The sequence below is a fragment of the Aedes albopictus genome, chromosome 3 (assembly GCF_035046485.1).
Source record: "Aedes albopictus strain Foshan chromosome 3, AalbF5, whole genome shotgun sequence".
Classification (NCBI taxonomy): Eukaryota; Metazoa; Arthropoda; class Insecta; order Diptera; family Culicidae; genus Aedes; species Aedes albopictus.
This window is the reverse complement of record NC_085138.1, coordinates 181,983,145-182,010,103: the sequence shown is the minus strand read 5'-3', so window position 1 is coordinate 182,010,103 and position 26,959 is coordinate 181,983,145. Positions and strand designations below refer to the sequence as shown.

Sequence of the window (26,959 nt, the reverse complement as noted above, 5' to 3'; positions counted from 1 at the left end):
ATTTCATTCATTCATTCCTAAACTGATTTTTCCAGGTATTTTACAAATAATTCTGTACAAGAAATCTTTTGGGGTCTTTTTATGCAAGGATTTCTTCATGTATTTATTTAATTACTACAAGAAATTCCATAGGAATTCCTCCAGGGGATGCATTGAGTGTTTTTGCTAGATTTTTTTTAGAAATTCCTCTAATAAGCCTATTCAAGGATTCATAAATTCCTCCAATGAATACTTTAGAAACTCAAAAAAAAAAGAATTCTTTCAATTCTCACAGAAATTCTATAGAAAATTCTTCATACATTTTTAGAAAATGGTTTGTGATCTCTTCTGGTAATCATATTAATTTTTTGGAAATTCTTTTGGTAATTCTCTTGAGATTTTTCTCGGTCGTTTCGTTGTAAATTCGTGGATTTATTTTTAATTTGCAAAGATGTATCTCATAGAACATCAAAAGTAATAACAGACGGAATTTAATACTCAATTCAATTCGTTTTATTTTAGAGACTGTCAGCCTTGGCCTGGTGCATCTCTCGGAATTTAATAAAGAATTATCAGAAGAAATTTACAGAGGAATTGCCAAAGAAGCTTTCAAAAGTTGCCACTTAAATTTACAAACGAATCGACTAATTAATTTTCAAAGTACCTGTATGTGTCTCTGACAGGTTTTGGGCCGCTGGATCCGAATCCGGGCCCAGATTTGTTTCAGGACGCCACAATTTTGAGCTATACCTCAATTTATAGGGCAAAATATACGATTTTGGGCTTTTTTGACTGCAAGCCGTTAAGCATGGAAATATTTTTTTAAGCAATTAAAAGCTAAAATGGTCAATTGACATCTAAATTTACGACTCACGCAAAATATTTCGTTTTATCAAATCAAATTTGAAAGATTTAAGCATTTTATGTCAATATGTAAACTTGCATGCAACTTTTGGAGGGTGGTTTGTATCGTACCTAACATAACCGCGGCCCAAAATCTGTCAGAGACACATTAATTTGCTCTTGAGACAGACCAAAAGTTAATTTTTGTTACGCTGTGCTATTGAAAGAATTACAATAGTTATTGTCAGGTATATGAGCAAAGGGACCGCTGGTAGAACTTTTAGAGAAATTGCTGAATCCCGTAATAAATTTCCAAACCCAAAGAATTTCAAAAAGTTCCGTCAAAGATATTTTCAAAAATAATAACCTAATTCAACTTTGAACATTATTGCCGAGAAATTCCAAAAGAGTTATGCCGAAATAGTTTTCAAAAACATTTGCAGAGAAAATTCCAAGAATACTCTTATATGAACTTTCGGATCAAATCCAATCAAAGCATTTCCCAAGAATTTGCCAAAAAAAAGCCGCCAAAAGATATTTGAAAGTTTTTTTCAGGTAACTCACAGAAAACTCACCGAATAAATTACCAAAAAAAAATGCCAAATGAATTACCCAATCAATTCCCGTAGGGATTGGCATAGAAGTTTCCAGAAAAGTGTTACAGTTATTCCGAAAGTTATTACCAGAGGTTTTCTCAAACGAATTGTCAAAAAAAAGTCAGTGAAAAGTTGCAGACGGAATTCCCAACCAAATTTTCGTAGAAATAGAAATCTAAAGAAGTTCGTAAAAATAAAAATCAGAAGCCATTTTTGTAGCATTTCTGAGAATTAGTTGAAGAAGTTTCCAAAGGAAATGCCTAACAATTATTAAAATATATCGTCAAAGGAAATTTTCAGAGCAATTGCCGAATTAATTCTCAAATTAATGTTTAAAGATATTCCTTAACGAATCTGTACACGGATTTCCGAATTAATTACTGAAATAGATAAAAAAAATCCGAAGAAATACTTCAAAAATTGTAATAAATGATGTAAAAATTCTCTCAGGAATTGCTCCAAGAGATTCTACTGGAATTCCTCAATGAATCCTTTAGGAATTCTTCCAAGGTTTTTATCAGCTTTTTTTTCTATTGATAAAGGTTTCTTTAGCGATTACACCAATTTCGTCCGCATTTCTTTCACGAAACTTCTAACGAAATGTTTCTAACGATTTCATCAATATTTTTTTCTCAAGTGCGGAGCTCCAAGAACTCTTTCTTGGATATCTTTTACGATTCATCTGGGAAATACTTCAAGGACTTCTTTACAAATTCCTCGAAGATTTTCTGCGAAAGTTGCAACAGCGATTCCTTAGGAAACTTCTTCTTCAATTCCTTGAAGAATTTTCTTCAGTATTATGTAATCCCAAGAACTCTATAAAGAGCTTCTTAAAGATATCCACAAAAGATTCCCACATGTTCTCTTCAGCTTTTTTTCAGAGGAATACTTTGGAGTTCCTTCAAGAAACTTCTTCAATGGTTCTTTTTGCACTGCCTCATACGATTTTTCTTGGAAGTCCTTAAGGATTTCTAAAGAATTTGTTCAGGCATTTCTTTAGTAATCATACCTGCAGGGATTTCCTCATAAATTCCTCTATCTTTTCAACAAGGATTTTGTTTTTCAAGTTACGTATAAAGATTCGTTCATGGATTTCTCGAAGTTTTTCTTCAGATAACCCAACAAGAATGGACACATTCATCCCTAAAGAATTCCTGCACAAATTTCCTCAGGGGGTCTTACAGAAATTCACCCAAGGCCTCCTGCGGAAATTCTTTTGAAGATCGTTTTTTTTTATTTGCACCAAAGAATTTGGAATTCTTTGGGGTTTCCGTCATTGATTTCTTAAGAAATTATCTAGGCCAGTGGTGCTCATCCTGCGACCCGCGGGCCGCATGCGGCCCTACAAGCCTTAAGATGCGGCCCGCGGAGTACTTTAAGACGAATCGAAGTTTTTGAACGATTATTTGAAATAACTCGTTAAATCCATTAAGAAATCAAACAAAAAAAAAATTGCTGATCAATTTCACAGTGTTGAACACAAAAAGAACAATCCGTTTTGGTAAGATTCGAAATCGCAACTCCGAAATATTTCGGTATTTCAGCTAAGTCACGAAGCTAGCTTACAGTTATTTATAAGTGGTACGAATCAAATGAAAGTTTGTTAAAGATGTAATCTTGAATCATTTAAAAATTATTTGCAGTTGTTAAGCGCAGTCAATGCAACGCTGAGCAAATATTTCACATTTCGCCTTTCCGAAGAACATACAACACAAAGCACGAAGCTTTTGACAAAATTCTCAACAATTCTCAACTTGGTTGCCAATATTGTTTCATTTTCACTGTTTGTTTAAATTTCTATTCTTACGAATCCAATTTGAATTGTCCAAGCGAAACTCCTGAACGAACTTAAAGAAAAAAAATCTCAGGCGAGATTCATAAAGCGTCTCTTGTGCCTTTTTGGAGAAACTTTTGGATACATTTTTGGAGAAACTCCAGAACACATTATTGGAGAAAAATTTTAAGCAACTCTAAGCGAAATATATGGAGAAACTCAATGAGAAAGTTGTGACGATACTGCATGGAAATTATAGAAACATCTCCTAGAAAATTTTTTTGGTGCCACTCTAACAGAAATTTCTTTAACAACTTTAGAATAAATTCCTCGAGCAACAAAAAGAGAATTTTTAGGAGTAACTACAAACAAGATTCCAAAACCAACTGCATCAAGACACAAAAGATGCTTAGAACGCCTGAGGAAAATTTGAACAATAAGTTTGAAGCAACTTATGCAGCAACTTTAGAAAATAATGTTGAAGAAACTTCCGGAAACAATTGTTAAAAATCTAAATTTTGAAGAAATTTTATGATGAAGTATTGCATCAACTTTAGAAGAGACTTATGGAAAGAATTTACTAAAATCTTCAAGAAACTCCTGGAAAATTTTCGGGAAAATCCGGAAGCTATTCTAGGTGAAATTCTTGGAAACGATTAATGAGGAATTTCTGAAGTAATTTCAGGGCAGTTCCAAAGGCAAATCTAAGAGGAGTTCTTGGAGATGTTCCTAGAGAATTCTAGAAAAACTAAAATAAACTTCAAGAAATTTCTCGAAAACCTTCTCGGACAACTCCACAAGAAATTTCAGGAGAAAATCCAGGAAACCTTTTTGGAGCGATTCAAAAGAAATTCTTGTAAAAGCTTCTTGACAAGTTCTTGAAGTGGCTTCAAGGCAATTCTAGGGGCAACTTCTAAATTGTTTGTTTAAATTTCAATTTGAAGCTCAAACGTTTTTCCCAACCAAACTTATGAATCTAAATTGAACAGTTCAGATTTTGATTTTTACCAACTTCTTTCAGAGTATAGCATATTGTACTCCATATTTTTAAATTTTCTTTTTAATTGTCTTGATATGTTAAAGAACAGTCGAGTTCTCTGACAAATAACGAAATTATTCAAATTTGCATTTGCACAAAGTTGTTTTTTAATGATTTCAACATTATTTATCACTAAATACCAAAAAATATCTAAATTTTTATCACATTCGCTTTCTCAACAAGTTGTCTAAGGAATGCCTTGATCAAAATTTGGGAAAAATCGATAATGGCATTTTCACAACAGTTTTTCGGAGATCAAGTTTTTTATTTTTTAAGGTTTTCTACGGAACATAAGAACTACCACACAGTTTCTTAGCTGTCCTGAACGCATTTAATCTAAACGAACTGATTTTTCAGCCCATTCGATCCTTCAGATGGCTAAGCTTGTCATACCATAAAAACGAATGGAGTAAGCAGTAATTAAGACATTCGTTTGCTTTACGTTTGTTGCTACTGGTGTTGTTGAAAAATTTGAAACAAAAAGTTTTGCATTAAGAAGGCAATGGTGGTTCTTGATCAAATATTTCAGTAAAAATTGCTCTTACCAATCGAGAAATATCTTTAATTATCGATACAGCAATTATTATTGTGTTTGGAAATTGAATATTTTATCTGTGAGATTTTTTCTTTTCTACTATGCTACATTTTTTGATCACTTTGTGCAACTCCAAAATTTAACCATCTAGTTTACAGGGCCCTATTTTTTAACTTTTACCACAAACATCAACAAAATTGGTATTATTTGCTTCGTTGGCATGTTTACTATAAGACTTAGAAGAAACTTTTTTGGATATTGTATTCAAATTGAAATGGTAGTTAATGGTTAGTGTATTTATAATTTCTGAAACAGTCTATAGGCGATTCTTAAAGATTTTTTTTAGAAATTTTTACAAAAAATCCTACAGACATTTCTACAAGAGTTCCTTCGGGAATACATTCAAATTTCTTTGGAAAATCTCCCAAAGATCCGGGTATGGCTTCAAAAATCTCAAAAAATCATTAAATATATTTTCCATGAGGAACTACTGCAAGATTCCTTCTTGAAGAAATCTCTAAAATCATTCTTGGAGAAATTCCTTGAGGTCCATCTGAAGCAGGGTTGTTAACGTTAATCAACGATTAACGCCGTTAACGTTAATTTTCGCCAAAATCAACGTCAACGGCGTTGCGTTGATTTTTATGGCAATTAACGTTAACGTCAACGAAATGCGTTGAATTAACGTCAACGGATATCGTTGATTCTAGCGTTACTTTATATAATGTAATTTGGAATCTGAAAAATATGACTCATCGAAATCACTGTTTGAGCTAATCATAGTAGCCAAGCACATGTCAAAATTTTTCATTCATTTCAAGTCATCATTTTGGCAATCTCCAGTCAGTTCGATCACTTCGTGTCCGTGCGGCTTCATCAAGAAATAAGCTATTTCGAGCTGGGGTCCGATTTCCGCCGCAGATATGTTTTCGGCTGTGACACTGGGCGTTGCATGTAAGTCCGGTGCCTGAAGCCTTCCTTCATAGAGCAAAAATCTTCTTGGACGTCTCGACGAAGCTCTCTTAATTTCTTCAAGTTTTCAAGATATGTTTCCCGCATAATCTGGATACTGGAATGCAGGACATGAAAATCCCTGCTGCTGCACTGCCAAACGCGAGAAATAATGTAAGTAGCAAAACTAAAGTTTGCTTGAAGTTATTTTAATGGCGGTTTCCTGGGCGGTTTAAATATTTTGAATCATTGCGTATTAGGGTAAGTTTACAATTGTTGCAGGGCTTAAAACTCCCGCCTATTGTTGCACACTCCATGTTATTCGTATGAGGTGTGCAACAATTGGCGAATTTTCAGCCGTGCAACAATTGGAAAATTACCCTACTTCCTGAAAATTGCATTTGTTCTAGTTGTTTTGTCGGACGTTTTTTCTCACTTATGCTTTTATTTAGAATGATCAAGGTCGCTGTAATTTCGTGAAACATACCATGACAAGGCGCCCATATTAGTGGACTAATAACTCTTCGCGCACTAGGCAATGTTCCAATATGTCGCTTAAAGAGTTGCCACATATAATGTTGGGTTAGCTAATGGGTACGAAAGCGAACAATTGGTCAAAATGAATTCAAAGCTTCGCGTGCCGACAAAACAACTACATAGTATATACAAAAAATTTGAAAATCTATTAAATGATTCAAAATATTTTCCATTGACAATTGAGAAACTAGGAAGTAAATGATCGGAAAAAATAAGGTTCTCAACATTTTTGCCTCCCAAGACGTCGTGTAATGACAATAAAAAATACCAGAATTTTCCGTGTGGGATTTATCATGCATAATTTTAAAATCATTTAATAATTCATGGAATGTAGGGGTCATATTCATACTAAAATGTAACATCTACACAATCTGAGTTATGTCACTTTCGTCTCACTGCAACCACACCTATACCCGAATGCCCACAAATTACATAGTTCATGTTGGATGAAATTCCCCGAAGATTTCCAAAACTAGCAGGTTTCTCTGCCACTGCCTCATAAAAAAAATCAACCACACAAAATGTATTCCATGGATTTGATAACTTTTATAAGCTTTAGAATAAAATTTATAATAAATATTAAAACTTGCTGCAATCACATTTATTGATCAGTATTTTAAAATATATGACATATGAATATCTTATAATAATAGTTATTTATGTAACGAGTTGCAAAAAGTTGATTTTTTCAGCACGAGTCGTACATTTATCCAACGAGGCCTGCCGAGTTGGATAAATACGAAGAGTGCTGAAAAAATCGAGTTTTGCAACGAGTTCCATACAAAATTTTATGCAATGATTTTTTCATATCGCAACCCATTTGAGTTGCATAATGTTCATAATGCAACTCAAATGAGTTGCATTATGAACATTATACAACTATTGTTCATTATGCAACTCATTTCAGTTGCATAATGAACCAGTTCGAAAAAGTTGGCCATTACGATACCGAAATGAGTTACATAAAATATAATTTATGATACTAAATTGCATAAATATATTTATGCAATTCAGTATCATAATTTCTATTTTTTTAGCTCATTTTGGTATCATAATGATCAACTTTTCCGAACTGGTTCATAATGCAACTGAAATGAGTTGCATAATGAAAAATAGTTGCATAATTTTCATAATGCAAGTCTTGTTGGATAAATGTACGACTCGTGCTGAAAAAATCAACTTTTTGCAACTCGTTACATAAATAACTATTACAAAGCTGGATGCTCTCAATCGATCAAAATTAATTATGTTGGACGATAAAAAAAAATCCAAAAAATGTTTAATCGAATTTCCATTGAATACAGTAATTAACGTAAGATTAACGGAGTCGTTAACGTTAAATCAACGCTCAGCGTTAACGTTAACGTTGATCAACGAATCCAAAAAATCAACGGAAGAATCGTTGATCGTTACAATTAACGTTAGCGAATCAACGAAACGGCGTTAATCGTTGATTAACGTTAACAACCCTGATCTGAAGGATTTCTTGAAGAGTTTCATGATATAATCCTTGAATGGCTTTATGAACGGTTCCGAAATGGTATTTCTGAACGACTTCTTGAAGAAATTCTTACAAAAAAATTTCAAAGGAATTCCTGAAGGATTTCTTGATAATTGTTTGAAGAAATTCTTGAAGAAATGTCAGGAGGAGTTCGTAAACCAATGCTTAGAAAGTTTTCTTAAGCAATCCCTGAAAAAAGTTCTGAAGTAAATCATAGAGGAATTTCTGTAGAAGTCTTTGAAGTAACTGCCTGATAAATCGAAAAATATATTCTTGCCCGAAGGAATTCCCGCAGAAACCCTTCAAGAACGTAACATGCGTTCAGTTCTTAATTTAGATATATGGGGCCCCTGAATTTCAGGTGCTATCTTATGCTAAATCAACACCTATGTTTGGTTCTGTGGTTAGGATATCAGGGACATTTTCATAATGCTCATGAATTATACTTCCATATCGGTACTGAATATCGTAAAATTCAATTTTGATTTCGAACCCATTTTTTATTGTATTTTGGGGCTCCTGCAGGTGCAAAGAGTAAGTCAAATTAATATAAAAAAAACTAACGAAACTACATGAATAAAGTGTGTACATTTATAATTGTTAATAATACAACCACAAAATAGCCATCTGTGTTCCCCATTCCAAAATCTCTTGATAATCACGAAGAGGCCCCTACATACCTATCAGCAGATCGGCAAGTATTTAACTTATACTTATATGTAGGAATCTTTCGCTAATCACAGAACTTTATTCAAACTGGGCCCCCGAATTCAGGGGGCCTCCAAATCAGAGAAGGTTTATAACACTAGACCTGCCCTGATTTGAAGGCCCCCTAGATTCGGGGGCCCGGTGCGGACCGCACCCTCCGCCCCCCCTTGCTACGCCACTGGCTTAACTCATTCTATTTCATAGATTGCCAGACAACGCAGATGGGCAAATGCCAGGGGATGCGTTGATAATAGTAGAATAGCAGAATGTGTAAAAAATGACAAATAAATATTTTAAAAATAATAGGAGTGTTTCTTTCCCAAGAAGTCGGCTCATTGTCCAATATGTCGAATTCACTTAGTTTTTTTTTATCTCAACAAAACAACTGCATATCACATTTGACTTACCTTCCTATTTCCGAAACGCATAAATCGGCCTTCGGAAGCCCTTCACCGCATGATCGGCTATCTTGAGCTCAAACATCTCCCGAAAGCCAATCTCATCGCCCAGCAGGTACCGATTGAACTCATCCGGACGGAAAGCGATTTGTTTGAACTGCTCAAATATTGCATCCGTTAGTTTCTTTTTCTTCTTATAACTGCTCCAGGGCTGCGCCTCCAGTATAAAAATGCCACCTTCGTTCAACTGGCGATAGGCGCGCTTGAAGGTGAGCTTCACTGCGGCATCTCCAAAGTTAAGGTGTATCCACTTCGTCACCGATAGGCACAATATCACATCGAACTGAGGTTTCTCGCTAGCCAGGAGAGATTCGTCCTGATAAGCGTAGTTTGCCGTTCTAAACTCAACGCGTTTCAAGACTTTGAATGTGTCTTCATCATCGGTACAGGACTTTAGCATGTTTGATTGGTGACGTCGGGCACTTCCTGAAATGAAATATTGTATGTAGGTACGTCAGTTAGCGTAAATAAGGTAGATATAGGGGACAGACAAAATGATTAGGACAAGCAACATTTTCATTTATTTTTTTAACTAGCTGGAACTTTTGCTAGGAAGGCTTTTTGTAAAATGCACCAAAAATCTAAAATTTTGATTCTTAGTTGAATTTCTAGTTGTTTAAACATGGTATACTTTCGGGCAATATTGGATTCTCTATATTATCGATCGCTGTGTGAAAGTTGGTTTAAGCTTAAGGTCTCTGTTTAAAGTGTATTTTCTCACGTTGGAGTCTATGATATGACCTTAAGGTTAGGAGACTTACCAATCAAATCACCGTCTATATCGATGCCAACGGTCCTAGTGGGATGACAATGTTTCGCTATCAGGAGAGTCAGCGAACCGTTGTTGCAGCCAATGTCCAACATTTGCTTTCCAGTTATTTTGTCTTTGAGGGAGATGAAAGCCTGAAGGCGAACATCCGCCATCGGTGATTCGTTCTTATTTCGATAGCCGTAGTACCGGTTGTAGTTTCCGTATTTGAAAATTTTCTTGGGTTTCACGGCTTCCTCCGCGGGGCAGTCGTTATCGCTATGGCGACGCTAGAAGAGATAATATAGTTCAACATTAGAAAACAGTCTTGCCAATCTCTTATTTCAATTGGTATATTAGCGGCGATTTTATGTTTATTGACCAGCCATTTGACTGAAGCGTGGGTCCTCTTATGTTTAAATCCGCAAAAACCCGACCATTACGGCCCTGATTATCGCTGTTATTCGGCCAAATTTTTTATTAGAACTAAAGGTAGGTACTTGGACCAGTCTAATGCTTACCTTTTTTGAAACAGTTTGAGCAGCGTTGTTCGGAACATTTTCCCGGGAAGATTCGTCCGTTTCTTGATGTTCTGGTTTGATTGTAGCACTCTGGTTTTCCATTTTGAAATTGTTTACTGAATACTCAACACTTCTAGTGATATTAACAACAGTTTTCAAAGGATTTTTTTGTAAACGTTTTACCGCGATGCGAGTTCACAGAAATTGCGACTTGTGCTGGCTTGCCGCCGCCGTCGCCGGTTCAGATGCACCGCGATGTAAACAATACGAGAGCTGGTGGCCGGCAATTGATTGATGCACCAAGCGGTAAGAAGAAGAGTTTTGACATCCAAGCGGTGTGCCGTTTACATCCATCGACCAATCAGCGACGAGGATCTAATCGACGGCACACCGCTTGGATGTCAAAACTTCTTCTTCTTTTCGCTTGGTGCATCAATCCATAGAAATGGGCGATCGGTTGTTAGGGAGTAAAATCGATATTTTATGCAAATTCTATCGACCAATGCTGCATTCTGGTGACAAGACAAAAAATCATAAACGTCAAAAAATACGAATCGCATCGGCAGCAGCCGGTGTTTTGCATCCTTTGCTTCACGAAATTCTTTAAAATAAATTAAAAATTCTAGATTTTGCGCCTGTTTTGGTAGAACCTGATAAGAATGTCGTCGAAGGAAATAAAAGCAGCGCTAAAGGACGCACGGGAGGCCGTTAAAAATAAAAAGTTTTCGGAAGCCATCAAGTTGTGCAACGTAAGTACCCTTTGTTTATGTTACGCGATTCGTTCATTTCAAAATTCGAATAGGAAGAAATTTAATTTTCCTTTTGCAAATTTACAGAAAATCCTCAAGGAAGACGCTGAAAACTATATGGCCCTGCTGCTGATGGGTGCCTGCTATCAGGACACCGACAAACGGGAGGCGGCCAATTATCTGAAGCGTGCTCTTACCTGTAGTAGCGATCCCACGGTGGCACTACAAGGACTGGCCAGCTGTGCAGACGATGCGGACCTTCCGGATGTGTGCGGGAGGCTACTGGAGCTGACATCGTAAGTTACCGCTGTAGTTGCATTTTGGGGATACCATCTTTGTTGACGAAATTTCAAAAAAATTGCATAAAATAATGTTTAAAATAAGTATGTAGGTAATGTTCTTTCCTTGACCTTTCAGGTCGGCTATATTAGCAGGTTAACGCCTTCGACAAAATTACAATGTAAAATATTATTGGAAGGGCAACTCCAGAGGCACGATATCTTCCATTTGGAATATTTGTGGCAAGAGAGAGAAATAAGGAAGGAGATTATGATCAGGATGAGGATAGGGGCAGGTAGGCATTGTCCATAAACAACTTAGATTAAATCTCAGGACCCCTTTGTCTTGTCCCCAGTAGGCAACTTTTTTGAAATTTGAATGGACCGTTGATTATGGCCAGACACCTCTTTTCCTCTTAGAACAGTTTTGTCTTGACACATGTGTCCATCCGGAAAAAGGCAAGACTTTTCTGTCTTGTATCAGGTATCAGTAGGTCGGCTCCAGAGGCACGTTCTCCTCCATTTGGGAAATTTGTGTCATCGCCATGAACACGAGCCTATTCATCATTTACCTGATGGAGAAGAGAAGGAAAAAAGGATGGGACAGGGGAAAGAGCAGAGAAGGGAATAGGATCGTCATACGCGCATAAGCGTACCACAATGGGTTCTAACAGCGCCCTGAAAATAGCACTGTGGTAACGCCAAATATAATAAATTAAAAAAATCTTTGGTAACGCATAAAGCGTAAAGAGAGCCTATAGCTCTTTACCACAGCGGGTCAAGAACACCAGAACGTCCTGAAGATTCAAGTTTTTGAAGTCAGTTTTACTTAACCCTTATGTGGCCGGCAGGGTACCCGGGTACCCAGCACCCATTTAAAATACACGGTGTAGAAAAAAGCAAAAAGTTTGCCGGCCACATAACGGTTAATAACGTATTAAGTGAAACTGACTTATAAGTATTTACCGAGTACTCGGAAACGCAGTTTATGATGATGATGATGATGATGATTGTGTACCCACCATCAGCACAAGGATTACCTAAGGCTGCAGAGTCATACCGGAACGGAATGATCTACCTGATATTTTGTTGTAGCAGGGTAAGTTAAATTTACTGGAGACCTTCGGAAAACAACATCAGGGATGTTACAGGAGGCGCGAAGTTTGCGTTTTTCGCGGTTTTTGCGTTTTGCCCGGATTTCGCGCGTTTTTGCTAATTTCGGCGCGGATTTTGCGGAAATGGCATTTTTAAATGAGAGTTATGGGATTTTAAACTTGCGTAAAAACAATTTTAATAGTCCCTAGCTTGGAGTGCTAGATACACTCCACCGCACTAAACGCTCGTTAAAACTGAGAAGATCCTCTTGTGAATTTCTTAGTTAAACTCTTGAAGTAATTTCTGTCTTAAGCCCGAAAACAAATTTTTGGGTAAAATTTTGGATAGACTTCAAATTTTGGAGTTTGGACGGGACTAATAGCGTAATACCTGAGGTTCGAAAAAAAAAAACTGAATCATGGCAAGATTTCTGAAATAATTGCTAAAGTTTCTTGATGATTGTGGAAGCTTTTTTTGGAATTTGCAAAAAAAAAACGAAGTTTTGGAGAAACATTTAGTTGAATTTTCTAGTCAAATTTAACAGAATATAGTAGAAAAAACATTGGTTTTGTAGACTGTGTGTGTCGTAAGAAATCAAAACAGAAAGATCAGATAAGACGTCCTGGAGATTTTTACGATTGTATTTTTAGAAAATTGCATGGAAAAAGCTTTTGAAAAACTCTGGATAGAATATTAAATCATAAGATTTTTTTATACACGCAACATTTTCTTGATTCATTATGGATGAGTTTCGGAATGACGGATTTGATGAAATTCCTGAATCAATTTAGGAGAACTTCTGCCGAATTTTTTTTTTTTGCTAAAAACTATGATTTACAATCAGAACACTTGTTTGGAGGGGCGTTGTGGGCATAGTTATTAAAGAGTAAAAGGGTTTCTTGGTAGCATTTTTGGAGAAATACTTCTTTTACAGAATACAGAATACTTCGAAATCGTCGAAGCTTGCGGAATCCTAAGATTGAGGACATTCTAGAAACCCTCACCGATTTTCCAAGGGTGTTGTATGACCTGAAACTCATAGCATACATTTTCAAATGATTTAATACTCTTCTACATATCTTTTATTCTACATTTTCCCTTTTTCATAAATATCACCCTTAGGAATAAAATTTATTGGTGATTTAATCAATAAATCTCACTAGTATTAATCCATTTGTATCTTTGCATAATAAGCTCCATAAATTTTTCAAAAAGTCTCTGAAAATTTTCATACAATTCTCTGAAATGATCTTTTGGGTTTTTGGATTTTTACCATATTCTTTGATTGATTATAAATTATTTCAAAAATTTCGCCAAGAATGCTCCTTTTTTCGTAAAATAGTAGGCACCCTGATTGATAATCCATCAAAAAACTATTGATCCAAACCTTTTTTTTAATTAACCTTCCAGGACGCGCGCCATCAAGCAACCGAAACTGCACCGCGCTCGCGCTGTATACGAAAAGCGAGGTTTTTTGGTAGTGTTGTACTTTTTACAACAGCGCGCGCGCTGAAGGGTTAAAAAAAAACTAGCCTCTTTACAGTATGCTCTTGTTAAATTTAGATGTTGTCATCCAAAATCATGGGATAGTAATAGTTAAAAATCAATTTATCTGAAATAAATGCATTTCACCAGGAGTGCAACAAAAATCATGAAGAGATTTTTTATGAATTTGAGTCATCCTTATGTTTTGAATGGCGCGGATTTGATGACCTCGGCGCGAGTTTCAAATGGCTTGGCGCGGATTTTGCGGTTTCTAAATCGACACTTTTGTAACAGCTCAGCAACATGATAGTTGTTATCTAGTGACAAAGCCTGGCGCCCTGGCCACCTCACGAACATTTGCCCGGAAACCAGTTCATTTAACTTCCTTAGGCTACCCCTCCGAAATCCCCATGTATGCCATGTTCAAACGGTAACAATAAGGAAGAACTCATCGAATAATCCTGTTCAGCTAGTTTTCTATGTTTGCCTTCGGTCTCAGCATCCAAATTTAGAATGCCGTCCAAACCATATTAAATGTTCACTCGTTCTCCCCACTCGCTGATTCTCCGGTAGTCCATGCGAATACCCGACGAACTGAAAAACAATCACTCGGATACTAGCATCGAACGACGGGATTGCACACGAACTGGTTTTACCTCCAGTACTCGGAATGGCGATGAACGAGTACTCGGAAACGCAGTTGCGCAAAAACTGAACAGTTACATAAAGGGTGATACGGTCAAAATTTGGTCACACAATTTGTTTCATAACTTGAGACTGCGTACACCAAAACAGCTGATTGTTGTACCAGTAATGGTACATTATATGTAGCTTATACCATAAAATATTCATCAAAATCGGTTTAGTATTTGCGGAGATATTGTGAACCCTGAAAACTGCAATTTTAAAATTTTGTACAAAGGGGATTGAAAAATAAGAACACATTTTTACTCTTTTTTTATAGAGCCAGAAATACTGAACCAATTTCAATGAAAATTGTTCTGTGTGTAAAGTATACATATCAAAATGTTGTGTAAAAATTTCATTCAATTCGATCCAGCCGTTACAAAGTTATATATGTTTAGGTGGTCAAATTTTGTCAAATTTAGTCAAGTCAAGTCAAATTTGGTCACACAATTTTTTTCATAACTTTAGATTGCGTACACCAAAACAGCTGATTTTTGGATCAGTAATGGTACATTATATGTAGCTTGTACCATAAAATTTTCATCAAAATCGGTCTAGTATTTGCGGAGATATTGTTGAACCCTGAGATCCGCAATTTTAAAATTTTGTGCAAAGAGGATTCACGCATTTTTGCTGTTTTATTTATAGAGCCAGAGGTACTTAACCGATTTCAATGAAAATTTTTCTGTCTGTGAAGTATGCATATCAAAATGTTGTGTAAAAATTTCATTCAATTTGATCCAGCCGTTACAAAGTTATATTTGCTTAAGTGGCACCCGGTCAGTTTTTTTCATATTCAAACTGCTACAACTTTGAAAGTATTCATACAAAATGGCTCAAAATTTTACAAAGAACGTATTTTCATAATAGTATTGTACTGTAAAATTTTGATAAAAATCGGAGCAGTATTGGTAGTTCTATAATCAAAATTGTGCTTTATTGACCTTAAATTTCCGAAAATTTACTATGGAGCGCCTTTGTACAAAATTTTAAAAAGGTAGGTCGATGGTTTTGTCTATATATCAACCAATACTCAATCGATTTTGATGAAAATTTTATGGTATAAGCTACATATAATGTAGCATTACTGGTCCAAAAATCAGCTGTTTTGGTGTACGCAATCTAAAGTTATGAAAAAAATTGTGTGACCAAATTTTGACCGTATCACCCTTTATCAAATGATACGAAGTTCCATAATCGGATTCACAGGGAGCACATGCAACTGAATCAGCATGCTGAATATTTGCCATGTGATAGCTGAGTCGGCAGTGGCCAATCAACGCTTTAACCAGCATGCTGCAATTCTGCTTTGACAGATTTGTTAGATACTTTGCCACCCCTAGAGATGGCTCAGTACAATACAATTTTGTTTGACGACATGATTCCATAAACTATTCCAGTATTGTTTGTGCTGAGTGGCAGCCCAGGTGTCAATCTGAAGCTTTACCTAACACTTGGATACCGGAATAGCTGGCTCAGGGCCAATGAAGTCATGTGATGCTCCAGTGCGAGCTAACTCATCAGTCAATTCATTTTCAGCGATTGGAGAATGGCCATGTACACATACAAGGTGAACAGCGTTTGCTGAATTCAGCTCCTCGATTTGAGTTCGACAAACGATAACTATCTTCGACATGGAGTTCGAAGCAAGTGCTTTAATAGCAGCCTGGCTATCTGAACAGAAGTATATTACTTTGCCCATTACATGCTGCTGAAGTGCTGATTGCACTCCGCACATAAGAGCAAAGATTTCGGTTTGAAAAACGGTGCAGTGTCTAACAAGTGAGTAAGACTGATACAGCCAATTTCCTAATCGCTACTTGACGCAATGTCGAGAAGAGATGTCGGTTCTCGAGCATTCGTTGAATCCATAGGAGATATACCATGACCCCGTGCGACTTCCAATATGGCATTGAAAGGCACGTTGTCAAAGGTACCATCGATATCTAAGAAAACATCCAAGCAGGGTTGCTTTTGAGCGAAAACCTTCTCGATACCGTATTACAACCTTGTGTAAAATAGCCACAGTGGACTAATCAGATTGGTAGGCATGTTGGTTCACATGATGAGGCACGTTGGCCAGATAAACATCACGGATGTGATGATCCGTAATGCACTCAGCCAAATAACCTTAAGATTTCCATAAGGTCCAACTTATGAAACGGCCTTTAAATAATTCATAATGATTCGAATGAATTTCATAAGGTCACTCTATGACGTGAAATCGTCTCACAGCTTGGCTTTTATTCATGTTTAGCAACATGGTATTCTCAAGCGTCGGTAGCCGTGTGGATAAAACACGAGCTCGGTGATCCCGACGTTCATGGATCGAATCCAGTCTGCATCATTTTAAGATTTTTTTGTTCTTTTCATAAGTCTATCTTATGAAATTTGTCATAGCAAGCACGATCAATTTTCTTAAGGTATTCTTATGTCATCCATAAGAATTAGTTATAGCAAATTTTCATAAGGTATTTCGATGAATTTCGCTAGTTTTTTTCGCTGAGTGTGCGTTCTAAGCATTTCAGAAGAGAAGAGATCAAACTGATAGGTCTGAAAATCTTTACTTCTTCGTACGACGCTCGTCCCACTTTTGGAGTAAACTGTACAGTATAATATCACGCCACGATTTGGGAGTATCTCTCTTTCTCTCTCTTCTTGGCGTAACGTCCTCATTGAGACAAAGCCTGCTTCTCAGCTTAGTGTTCTATGAGCACTTCCACAGTTATTAACTGAGAGCTTCCTCTGCCAATGACCATTTTGCATGCGTATATCGTGTGGCAGGCACGAAGATACTCTATGCCCAAGGAAGTCAAGGAAATTTCCTTTACGAAAAGATCCTGGACCGACCGGGAATCGAACCCGTCACTCTCAGCATGGTCATGCTGAATACCCGTGCGTTTACCGCCTCGGATATATGGAACTTGGGAGTATACCCAGTAGGAAAATATCCTTTGCCGAGGCACCAGAAATTGCCTTTATAGAGTACCGTAAAATGGGGTAACTTTGATAGTTTTTCAGCGAATTTTCTTAATATTTTTCCATGTAATAGTATTTCCCCGAGTTTTATATTTTTAAAACAAGTACTGGGGTATCAGTCATCAATTGCAGTTGAAAGATTCGATAATCTGAAATATTTTGGGTGACTTTTAGTTTTCCATATGAGTGAGAATCATATTTGCGTTTTGGGGTAACTTTGATAATGCCCTGAAAAACACATCAAATCTTAAAAAATAATCACAGATTAAAACCTCAGGAGTATGAACATGATGAGAGAAGCCTTGTGGAATATATCAGATAGAATTTTTATATCAAAACATTGATTTTTACTAAATTCTACATATAAAAATGTGTTTGATGAGTACTGAGTGAAAAACACAGTGAATTTAGCTATCAAAAATCATTATCTTTGTAAAAATATATGTTAAACGATACATCAACATATGATTACATACTATTCATGGTGAGTTCTCTTATTTTTTGTGTTGTTTTTAATGTTTTATTAACAAATTTTAAACAGCACTGATTTATCTACATGAAATTACAAGGGCATTGCATACTTTTAGGCGTTTATCAATGTATGGAGATTTATGTCACAATTTACTAAACTGCTTCCATTTCGTAAAAACACACTTCGTTAAGAGATTCAAGGCCAGATTTGGAATCTACTATGATGATTCTAACGAGAATAAGAGTCCGTTCATTGAAAAAATAGTTGTAACGAAGTCGTATAGCAGATTGTTTGAAGGGGTTGACAAATGACAAAAATATTAACAATTTTTATTTTTTGTCCAAAAAGTTGTATATAAACTAGGTTTTAATGAAAATACGTCTAAGATGAACTTTCATATGTAAAGAATTGATCTACGTTTGCCTTTTTCTTAACTGGTTGAAGAAATCATAGTTATAAGATAAACTATACAATGCCTGTCGCACTATCAAAGTTACCCGCATTATCAAAGATACCCCGTTTTACGGTACTTCAAAATTTCTGAGTTGTGTATGTAAGTATGTACAGGATGTCGACTACATATAAAAGACTAAAAAATCTAGAATTATAAAATTTTTTGCCAAGCATAGATAGGTAGATGGTATCCCCAGTTACAACATTGTTTTGTTTCAGCCTCAATTGCTTTATTAAATTTCAGGGAAAAGTATCTCGATTTGCATAAAAAACTTGAAACCGTCGCCCGTAGTGGGTCTCAATTGGACAAAGTGATACCGTTATTTGAACGTGAAATTGAAAACAATCAGGAGGAACGTAAAAGGTCGGCTTATGCGAGTCTATCTAAGCTTCTGCTGACGGACCAATCATTGGAAGCGAAATTCGAAACCCTAGTGGAACGAGTTCTGGACTACGAGACTAGCAACGATGAAGATCCATTCCTGAATGAGAAGTTTAAACGCTATTTGAAACTGCTCCATCGTTTGAAAATGTACGAGAAACTGATCGTGAAAGCGGCATTGATGAATAGTAGATTTCAAAATGATATTTACCCTTTGGAATGGATATGCAAAGCATATGCGGAAAACTTAGTAACCCATAAAAAGTTCGAAACGCTGTTGTCCAAGCCTCTTAGTGCAGTGTTTGAAGAAGCGATTCAGTTGAATCCTGGCTCAGCACTGGCCTTGGCTGCCAGAGGAATACTTCACAGTCGCTCGGGAGAGTTGAAAGAAGCTGAAACACTGCTGAAGAAGGTTGACGCAATCCAGCCGAATTGGAATATTTGTCTTAAAGAATTGGCGGAAATCTACTGTCTTCAGAAAGTTTATGGGTTAGCGGAAAGTATATATCGGCAGTTGAAGATCGTAAATCCGAACTATTTCATAGCGTTGGTTGAGAATGGAGATCCAGAAAGACTTAAAGAAGCTCATTCCATTAGTGCCAATGTCCTAAAAGAAAACACAAGTTCCGAGCTTTTATACTACCTTTTGAAATTGAAAATTCTTTTGAACACCGTTGATAATATTGAAGAAGAAATCCTTAGTTTGAAATCAACTGGCATAGCTAGCGCAAAAGTCGACTATTTAACTTCATTACACCTAATAATGAACAATTGTTTATCCGAAGCCCAGGAAATTCTTCAAAACCATGAAAACGACTGTGATTGCCTTCTAGAGTTAGCTAGAATATATTATAAAAATTCAAACATCGAAAAAAGTTTTGTATGCGCGTTAAAAGCCACCAAGCTAGAACCCGGAAACACAAATTGCTTCTACTGGTTAGGAAAACTGTACATCCACAACACGGACACCATTCGTGCCCGGAAGTGCTTGGAAAAGGCCGTTTCGCTGAATCCCAGCCATAAGGAAGCCATTATACTGCTCAGTTCTCTATACCGGACACTCTCGGAATGGGACGCCAATCATCGGCTGCTCCAGAGCACGGTTAGCATCGTCAACGGGAACAGTTCGTCGTGGGCGCATCTGCTACTTGGGTTGCATCATCTGGGGCAGCAATCGTACGACGAAGCGATTGCGGCATTCCGTACGGTGATCCGCTACGACGTGGACAACATTACCGCTTGGGAAGGATTGGCCGATGCGTACATGGGCCGCGGGTCGTACACTTCGGCCATGAAGGTGTTTGAGAAAACAGCCGAACTGAAACCGGACAATCCATACCCCAAGCTACAGTTGGCGAACATCAAGAATGTGAGTATTTGAACAACTTTTTACTTTATAACTATATGATTAATCTCTACAAGTTTGAATTCTTAATTACAATGCATCACTAATCAACCATGCTAGATAAAATTAACACCAATAACATTGTTTTCCTGTTTTTCTACATCTCATCTTTCTAACCAAAACAACTAAAACAGCAACGTGCAATATCTAACAAATGCAGATTGGAAAACGTGAGTCGTATGTATTTCATTATATGTGGTGCAATGTCCCAGGTAGCAGGTAGAATTACCAACGTTACTTGGAAATGTGTATATCATCAGAAAAGGTAAAACAAACAAACTGAAGCATTTCGCTTCCATAAGATCTCCTCAGGCACTTGAATTTAACCTATTGGATAAGTGCTTCTTTTGCAACACACATAAACCAAACAAATACTTTATTATTTATTAGAGTTGTATATTTCTACGAATCATATCACCAAACCTTCATACAGTGGCGTAGCTAGTAGGGGAGGGGGCTCTCATTCGAGGAAAGCTTTTAATACTACCTAGTTAAAATTAAATTTCCTTAGGGTAGACTGGGGCTCAGGATATGTACTTCAATTAGGTACAGAGAACTTTATTTGACTCTTAATCTCGTGGGAACGTGGAAATGAACGATTGAGGTTCCCGTGAGACTGGTAGACGGTACAGTCACTATATATACAGTCTGGCGAATAGAAAATCCTACGAACTGGCAACTAGATTATAGACTGCCAACACTACAAAAAGTTCAAGCTTTCGACTGCCTTTGTGTTTTCAGAACATACATTTAGCTTGCAATTGGCCTCCTAAAGTGAGGTTAAGTTTTGTGAAATCCCATTTCGTATTTTAGTGATTGAGTCGTTCCAGATAAAATTTAATGTGGGATCGGGGTAGAAAAATTCATTTCATCGATACATTTACCAAAAACTTGATTATTAAACTGATGGGGATCTGGTATTTCCCTTTCAAACTTCCTCATTTTCACGACATAACCTCTACTTTTAATCGCCAATGGGACGTCATGGCCTTAGAGAAAACAGTGAGCTGTTTTACGGCAACCCGCGCTGACACCGCATCTGACCATCACCTTCTAATCAACGATAGCCGCCTCCTCTTGGATACCTCATGACGCCTAATAAAGTGGAACAAGGATGAATCCGAGGATGTGAATGACGCTATTGGTCAGTTACTCACCGTCCCAACAAATGTAGTTTGAGCACTTGCAACAACTTCTTCAAGTTTCGACCAGCCATTAACATCTCGTCATGATCCGCCTAGGGTACGGTGAATTCCCCGCGTCAGCTCTGGGGCCCCATCACTGCAGAAGATCAAAACAGCTATCCGAAGCATGAAGTCCAATAAGACTCCTGGGGTCGATTGCATTCAGCAGAGATGCTCAAAGCAGACCCCATGCTATCCGCGTAAATGTTGCATCAACTATTCTGTAATAATATGGGCACCGCCACTTTTGCGGTCGCAAGCCATCTTAGTTAAGGTTACTTAACTTGATGAGGTTGCTGGACTACTCTCTCTCCAGTCCACATCCAAACGCCGTAGGTACCGAAACGACTGAGATGAACGAAGTCTTCGAGTGGCGCAACTGCATCGGAGGGATCTCAGGGAGGAATCAAAGATAGCTTCTACAACGATGCTACGTTGCGTTCTGGTTATCCAGTAGCGATAATGATCGTAGTATCATCTAGAACTAGGTTAGTGCAAACAGTCCGGGGGCCGATTGAAGGCATTCGGATCAAAACGGTCCTACTATCCAAGTGGGTTCGACGGAAAGCAAGTTACCGCTGGGACACGGCCACTGCGCTGCAAGATCGACGTTTTTTTCCTGAAAGTGAGAATTGATAGTTCACCAATGCAAGCGAATACTGGTCCCAAATAACTGTGACGACAGAGGGCTGCAAACGGAGTCGAAGTATCATCTCGATCTAAGTTTGTGCTAGCATTTCGAGGGCTGATTGGAGGACGATTCCACTTAGGTGGATCAGCTTCATAATGATTACTCTTATTCTTCTTCATTCTCGGTTGCCCAGTTTTCTAAGCAAGGCAACCTTACACAACACTTTTCGAGTGTTCGGGTTGGATTCCCGAACGGTTCAGGAACTTATCCAAAAAAGGAAACTTCCATGATTTCCTTGGGCTTGGACATAGAGCATCTTCGTGCCTGTCACACGATGAGCATTGGCAGAGGAAGCTCTTAGTTAAAAACTGTGGAAGTGCTCATAGAACACTAAGCTGAGAAGCAAGCTTTGTACCTGTGGGGACGTTTCGCCAAGAAGCAGTTCTGAGTCTTTCTACAGACATAAATTGTGTTCTTACGAAAAGAATTCAAGAGTACTAATTCTAGTAGGATGTTGGGGTCCATATGACCCAGACATGCACACTGGGCGTGCACAACGCCATCGTGGTGCGACAATCCTATTATCCTAGGAGGGTTAATAATTTTCTCTTAGAACATACTTTTACTTACTCTAGATTCTAGATTCTTCTTCTTCTTCTTCTTCTTGGCATCACGTCCTCACTGGGACAAAGCCTGCTTCTCAGCTTAGTGTTCTATGAGCACTTCCACAGTTTTTAACTGAGAGCTTCCTCTGCCAATGACCATTTCGCATGTGTATATCGTGTGGCAGGCACGAAGATACTCTATGCCCAAGGAAGTCAAGGAAATTTCCATTACGAAAAGATCCTGGACCGACCGGGAATCGAACCCGTCACCCTCAGCATGGTCATGCTGAATACCCGTGCGTTTACCGCCTCGGCTATATGGGCCCTTCTAGATTCTAGATTCTGTTGCGAATATTATTCTTAGAATTGCAACAATTTTGATTTGTTTGTTTTTTTAATATTATGTATTTGTTTGGAGATCTAGCTACGCCACTGCCTGCAAGTAAACTGATGTTATGTTAATTGTTTATGTGCCTTTGGTAATGAAAACGCCAAACTAATTTATTCATGTGTGTTTTAAGGTACTCAAACAACACCGAGACGCCATTCCACTATTTGAGGGGCTGCTCACTAGCAACGATAAATATTTTCCTGCTCTCAAGGGTCTGGCAGATGCCCACAGTGGCCTTTGCTATCATTATCTGGGAAGCAGACTGTTAGGAAGAAGTCGAGAACATGCACAAAAGTGTGTGGATTATTTAACTCGGTAGGTATATATTTTTTAGATTCTGTTGAATTATTGAATAATTAGTTTGTTCATCATTTCAGAGCTATCAAAATCAAACCTAATTTTGTATGTCTGTGGAAAATGCTGGGCAATATGTTGGATACCGTTGCTGAGTTCCCCAGTCCTAGATCTCAACTATCGATCGAAGGAAGTTTAGCAGGTGTCACACACCGCCGGCAAGCCCTACTAGAGGGTGAGAAGTTATACGAGCTGGCCAGTAGGAGCTACAGTCGGGCAATAAAACTCAACCAAGAGGATAGTTTACTGTGGTATGAACTGGCCTCCAATCAGTATCGCCGGGCCTTACGTTTCAGTTTTTCGCAAGACGATAGTAGGAAGCTGATGCAGGCCGCATTGGAAGCAGCGAAGCAGTCGATTAAACTAGAGCCTACTCGGTGGGAAAATTGGAACCTGCTGGGCGTGATCTGTGCATCGAAGGAAATCAATAATTTGGCATTGGCACAACACTGTTTCATCGAGGCCGTTTCGTTGGACAACAAGTCTGCTGCTTTGGCATGGTGCAACCTCGGGGTAATGTATTTACTACAAGGGTCTATCAGTTTAGCAAACAAATCTTTCGGAAGGGCTCAACAAACGGATACGACATACATGAATGCCTGGATCGGACAAGCGTTGATCGCTGAACAAATTGGTCATGCTGATGAAGCAATGGATTTGTTTAGACATTGTACACAATTGGGATATCATGCTGAGTCTGCTTTGGGATATCCTCACTGGGTTTGTTCCGTGCTAAACGACGAAGATTATCAGAAAAATAAGCATTATAAATTCGCCATTGAAAATTTGCATGCTTTGCCGGTGTCGCATGATTCGATCGTTAGGCATTGCGCGGATAAGGATGACGAAGCATCAGTTGAGGCTCTCTGCTTCTTAGGAAATATCAGTAATCGTCTTGGGTTGTGGAAAACTGCGTCGGATGCATTCCAGAAGGCAGCTAAGAAAGCCAGTACTACTCAGCGCGATCAAATTCTCTGTGATCTAGGATTTTCGTTATTGAAACAGAAGAAATACGTGGAAGCGATCGAGTGTTACCAGCAAGTGGGAGAAGCCACATACCACGCTGTAATCGGAAAGGCGTTGGCTTTCTTCAAAGCCGGACAGTTCCAGGAGTCGTACGCCGAGTACGAAAGTGCACTGAATTGGCTGGCAAGTACCGATATGGAGAAGGCTTACGTTTTGATAGCTATGTCTGCAATGGTGTATGCCTTCCAGGGAGAAGCCGATGCCAAAACTATCCTATTTCAATGGTAAGATAATGGCTCACTCGTTAATTTATGTACATAATCTACAAAGATCTTTCAATAACATCATATCTTTCAGCATTACCCTTCCGACACCTCCGATTGAAGCTCTCTTCTCAGCATGTGCTCTCGGATTGCTACACAAAGATAGCGTTCTCACAGAACTAGTCATCAAAGAACTACGTAAATATGAAAACGATGTTCACCATGGACATCATGTGGTATATCTAGTTTCCCAGTTTTATTTCAGCAATGTAAGTTATTAAATTCCTTTTTCGATACTCGAAAGCACTGATTTCATCTAATCATATTCCAGAAACAAAAGAGCCAATCGTTAGCCTATTTGATTTCGCAAGTGCACAAGTTCCCGGACCGGCCCAAGCTCCGCCAGATTTTATCCATATCACTGCTGAAAAATCATCGCACCCCTAAGAAGAACCTGGTCGTCGCCAGTAACATAGCGGAAAGTGCCTTGGTGTTGGATTTGCAGGACAAACAGCGCAGCACCCTGGCCAGAGATGCCGCCAAATGGTTGGCGGTTGCGAGTGAAGCGGTGCGTCCGGTCAACGAACACCGGCGCAAAATACTGGCCCAAAAGGCGATTCATGTGGATCCCACTTGCAAGGAGGCGTGGAGTTCGTTGATTCGAATTATGGATCCTAGCAAAAAATAAGCTTGGTGGTATTCTACTGGAGTTTTAAAGTGCATGTTTTTGGATAGTGTTTATTGGGTTTAATTATTAATGAATGCTATATATTTTTTTCCATTACTCTAACTTTACTTTTACTTTTTCAAAGCCGAACATTACTCTTGGTGTACACGTGTACACCATTCAAAAAGGGTTAGTGGGCCTGACCATTATAAGATTATAATATTTGCGTCATGTCCCTGATATGCTGCAAATATTAATGCTGACAAGGAAATTCTATAGAAGAAATGGCGTTGCATGCTAGTTCGTTGTCTAATGTCGTGCTTCCTTAAAAGAGCGAATTTCTCACTGGAACCATTTAAAAACGTGTTCGTGTCTTTTAAAATTGGGTTGTTTAGGGGTATCCGGTTTTTTCCATAATCAGAATCTCCACCCAAAAATTAGTCGTAATCTCGAATTTCATAATTTTTGCAGTCCGGCAACTATTTTTAAAATGCATTTAAAGTTTGTATGGGGAAAATTTTTTGTTCGTGTCGAACTGTCATTTTATCGATTGAACTGTCATTCTATTCACGGAAATCAAATTTGTTTTATTTTTCTAACCACAAAAACAAAGGTATTGCAACGCAATAAAATCATGTTGTACTCAGTAAAATGAGCTCTTTCGATTTGGCTATAGAAAATAACAATATTTTATTCACTAAACAACCCACTACAGCACTACAATAGAATAACGTAACGTAATTTATGGATGTTCCTTGGAAGCTCACTAGACAGATCAAAACGGAATATGTCATCGTTCGTTTACTTTACGCTCAAGTGCAGCGTATTTTTGCCTCGTCTTTCAACTGTGATTTTTATGTGAAATATTGCAAATATGATCAACATTTTTTTCTTGCTATGTGGTATTCCTACGTGTGATCATATAGTTATCTGAGTTCGTGATTGTAATAACCGGATTAAAGCTTTTGAAGGCGATTGAAACTAGTAGCGGAATATACACGATTCAACAATGGACACTCTGTGCAAAACATGTTCCGAAGGCATTGATACAATGCACAGCCTATACACTGTGTGCGAAGGCAGGTGCGCAAAAAAGTTTCACGCTACATGTGTCGGTGTCACTGAGACTCAGTTATGTTCGCTAACTAAAAATATCGTTTGGATATGCGATGAATGTATGTTCGAGTATTGCAAGGGGAGCTTGCTTGAGCTTGAGCTTGATTGACCGCCCGTGGATGCTTCTTGGATTTGAGATTTGCAGAGGAACGCGACAACAGCAGCTGCATTTTAAATTTCCATATGGTGTAGTTCTGATCACTTAACTTTTCGATCGAGACGTGTGACTCCGCCATCTTGTTTCCGAACAAGCACGATCGCGTTTACTACCGACCGACTACCGAAGTTAATTTCCCAAAATTCACTTTTCACTACCGCGAACCGCAAAAACTTGATCTTCCCGCGACTCTCTGGGCCAATAACCTCTTGGATTTGAGATTTGCAGAGGAATTGAAAGACAAGTTTTAGTTCACAACGAGAAAAGAAATTTAATTAACATAAACGATCTGTACGGTACAAAGTCTCACACACTTCTGATAAAATGGCGCCACGCGCAAGCGTCGTCGTCTTGGTCGTCGTCGTCGCTTCCGCCTGTTAGCAGTGCTGCCACCTTTTGACAGCATAGAGACCTTACGATGAATAGAGTGGCGCACAGTAGTTGTATTCA

General features: G+C 38.0%; 2 protein-coding genes across 3 annotated transcripts; one reads left to right on the top strand and one right to left on the bottom strand.

The window, feature by feature from the left end:
* Positions 1-8,806: 8,806 nt before the first annotated feature.
* Positions 8,807-10,443, bottom strand: LOC109414128 (probable RNA methyltransferase CG1239). Its single transcript, XM_029862812.2, has 3 exons — positions 10,191-10,443; positions 9,683-9,959; positions 8,807-9,347 (listed from the first exon to the last, which is right to left on the bottom strand). The coding sequence occupies exons 1-3, from the start codon at positions 10,290-10,292 to the stop codon at positions 8,875-8,877; spliced, it is 852 nt and encodes a 283-aa protein (XP_029718672.2). The 5' UTR covers positions 10,293-10,443; the 3' UTR covers positions 8,807-8,874.
* Positions 10,444-10,708: 265 nt separating this feature from the next.
* LOC109414127 (superkiller complex protein 3) lies at positions 10,709-25,359 on the top strand. 2 transcript variants are annotated; one of them, XM_029862810.2, is made up of 8 exons: positions 10,709-10,939; positions 11,027-11,235; positions 18,633-20,139; positions 20,310-20,345; positions 23,117-23,301; positions 23,364-24,590; positions 24,664-24,838; positions 24,901-25,359. In XM_029862810.2, the coding sequence occupies exons 1-8, from the start codon at positions 10,850-10,852 to the stop codon at positions 25,255-25,257; spliced, it is 3,786 nt and encodes a 1,261-aa protein (XP_029718670.2). In that variant the 5' UTR covers positions 10,709-10,849; the 3' UTR covers positions 25,258-25,359. The 2 variants fall into 2 exon arrangements, with proteins under 2 accessions (XP_029718670.2, XP_029718671.2); XM_029862811.2 differs by lacking the exon at positions 20,310-20,345 and having other exon boundaries at positions 10,710-10,939.
* Positions 25,360-26,959: the final 1,600 nt, after the last annotated feature.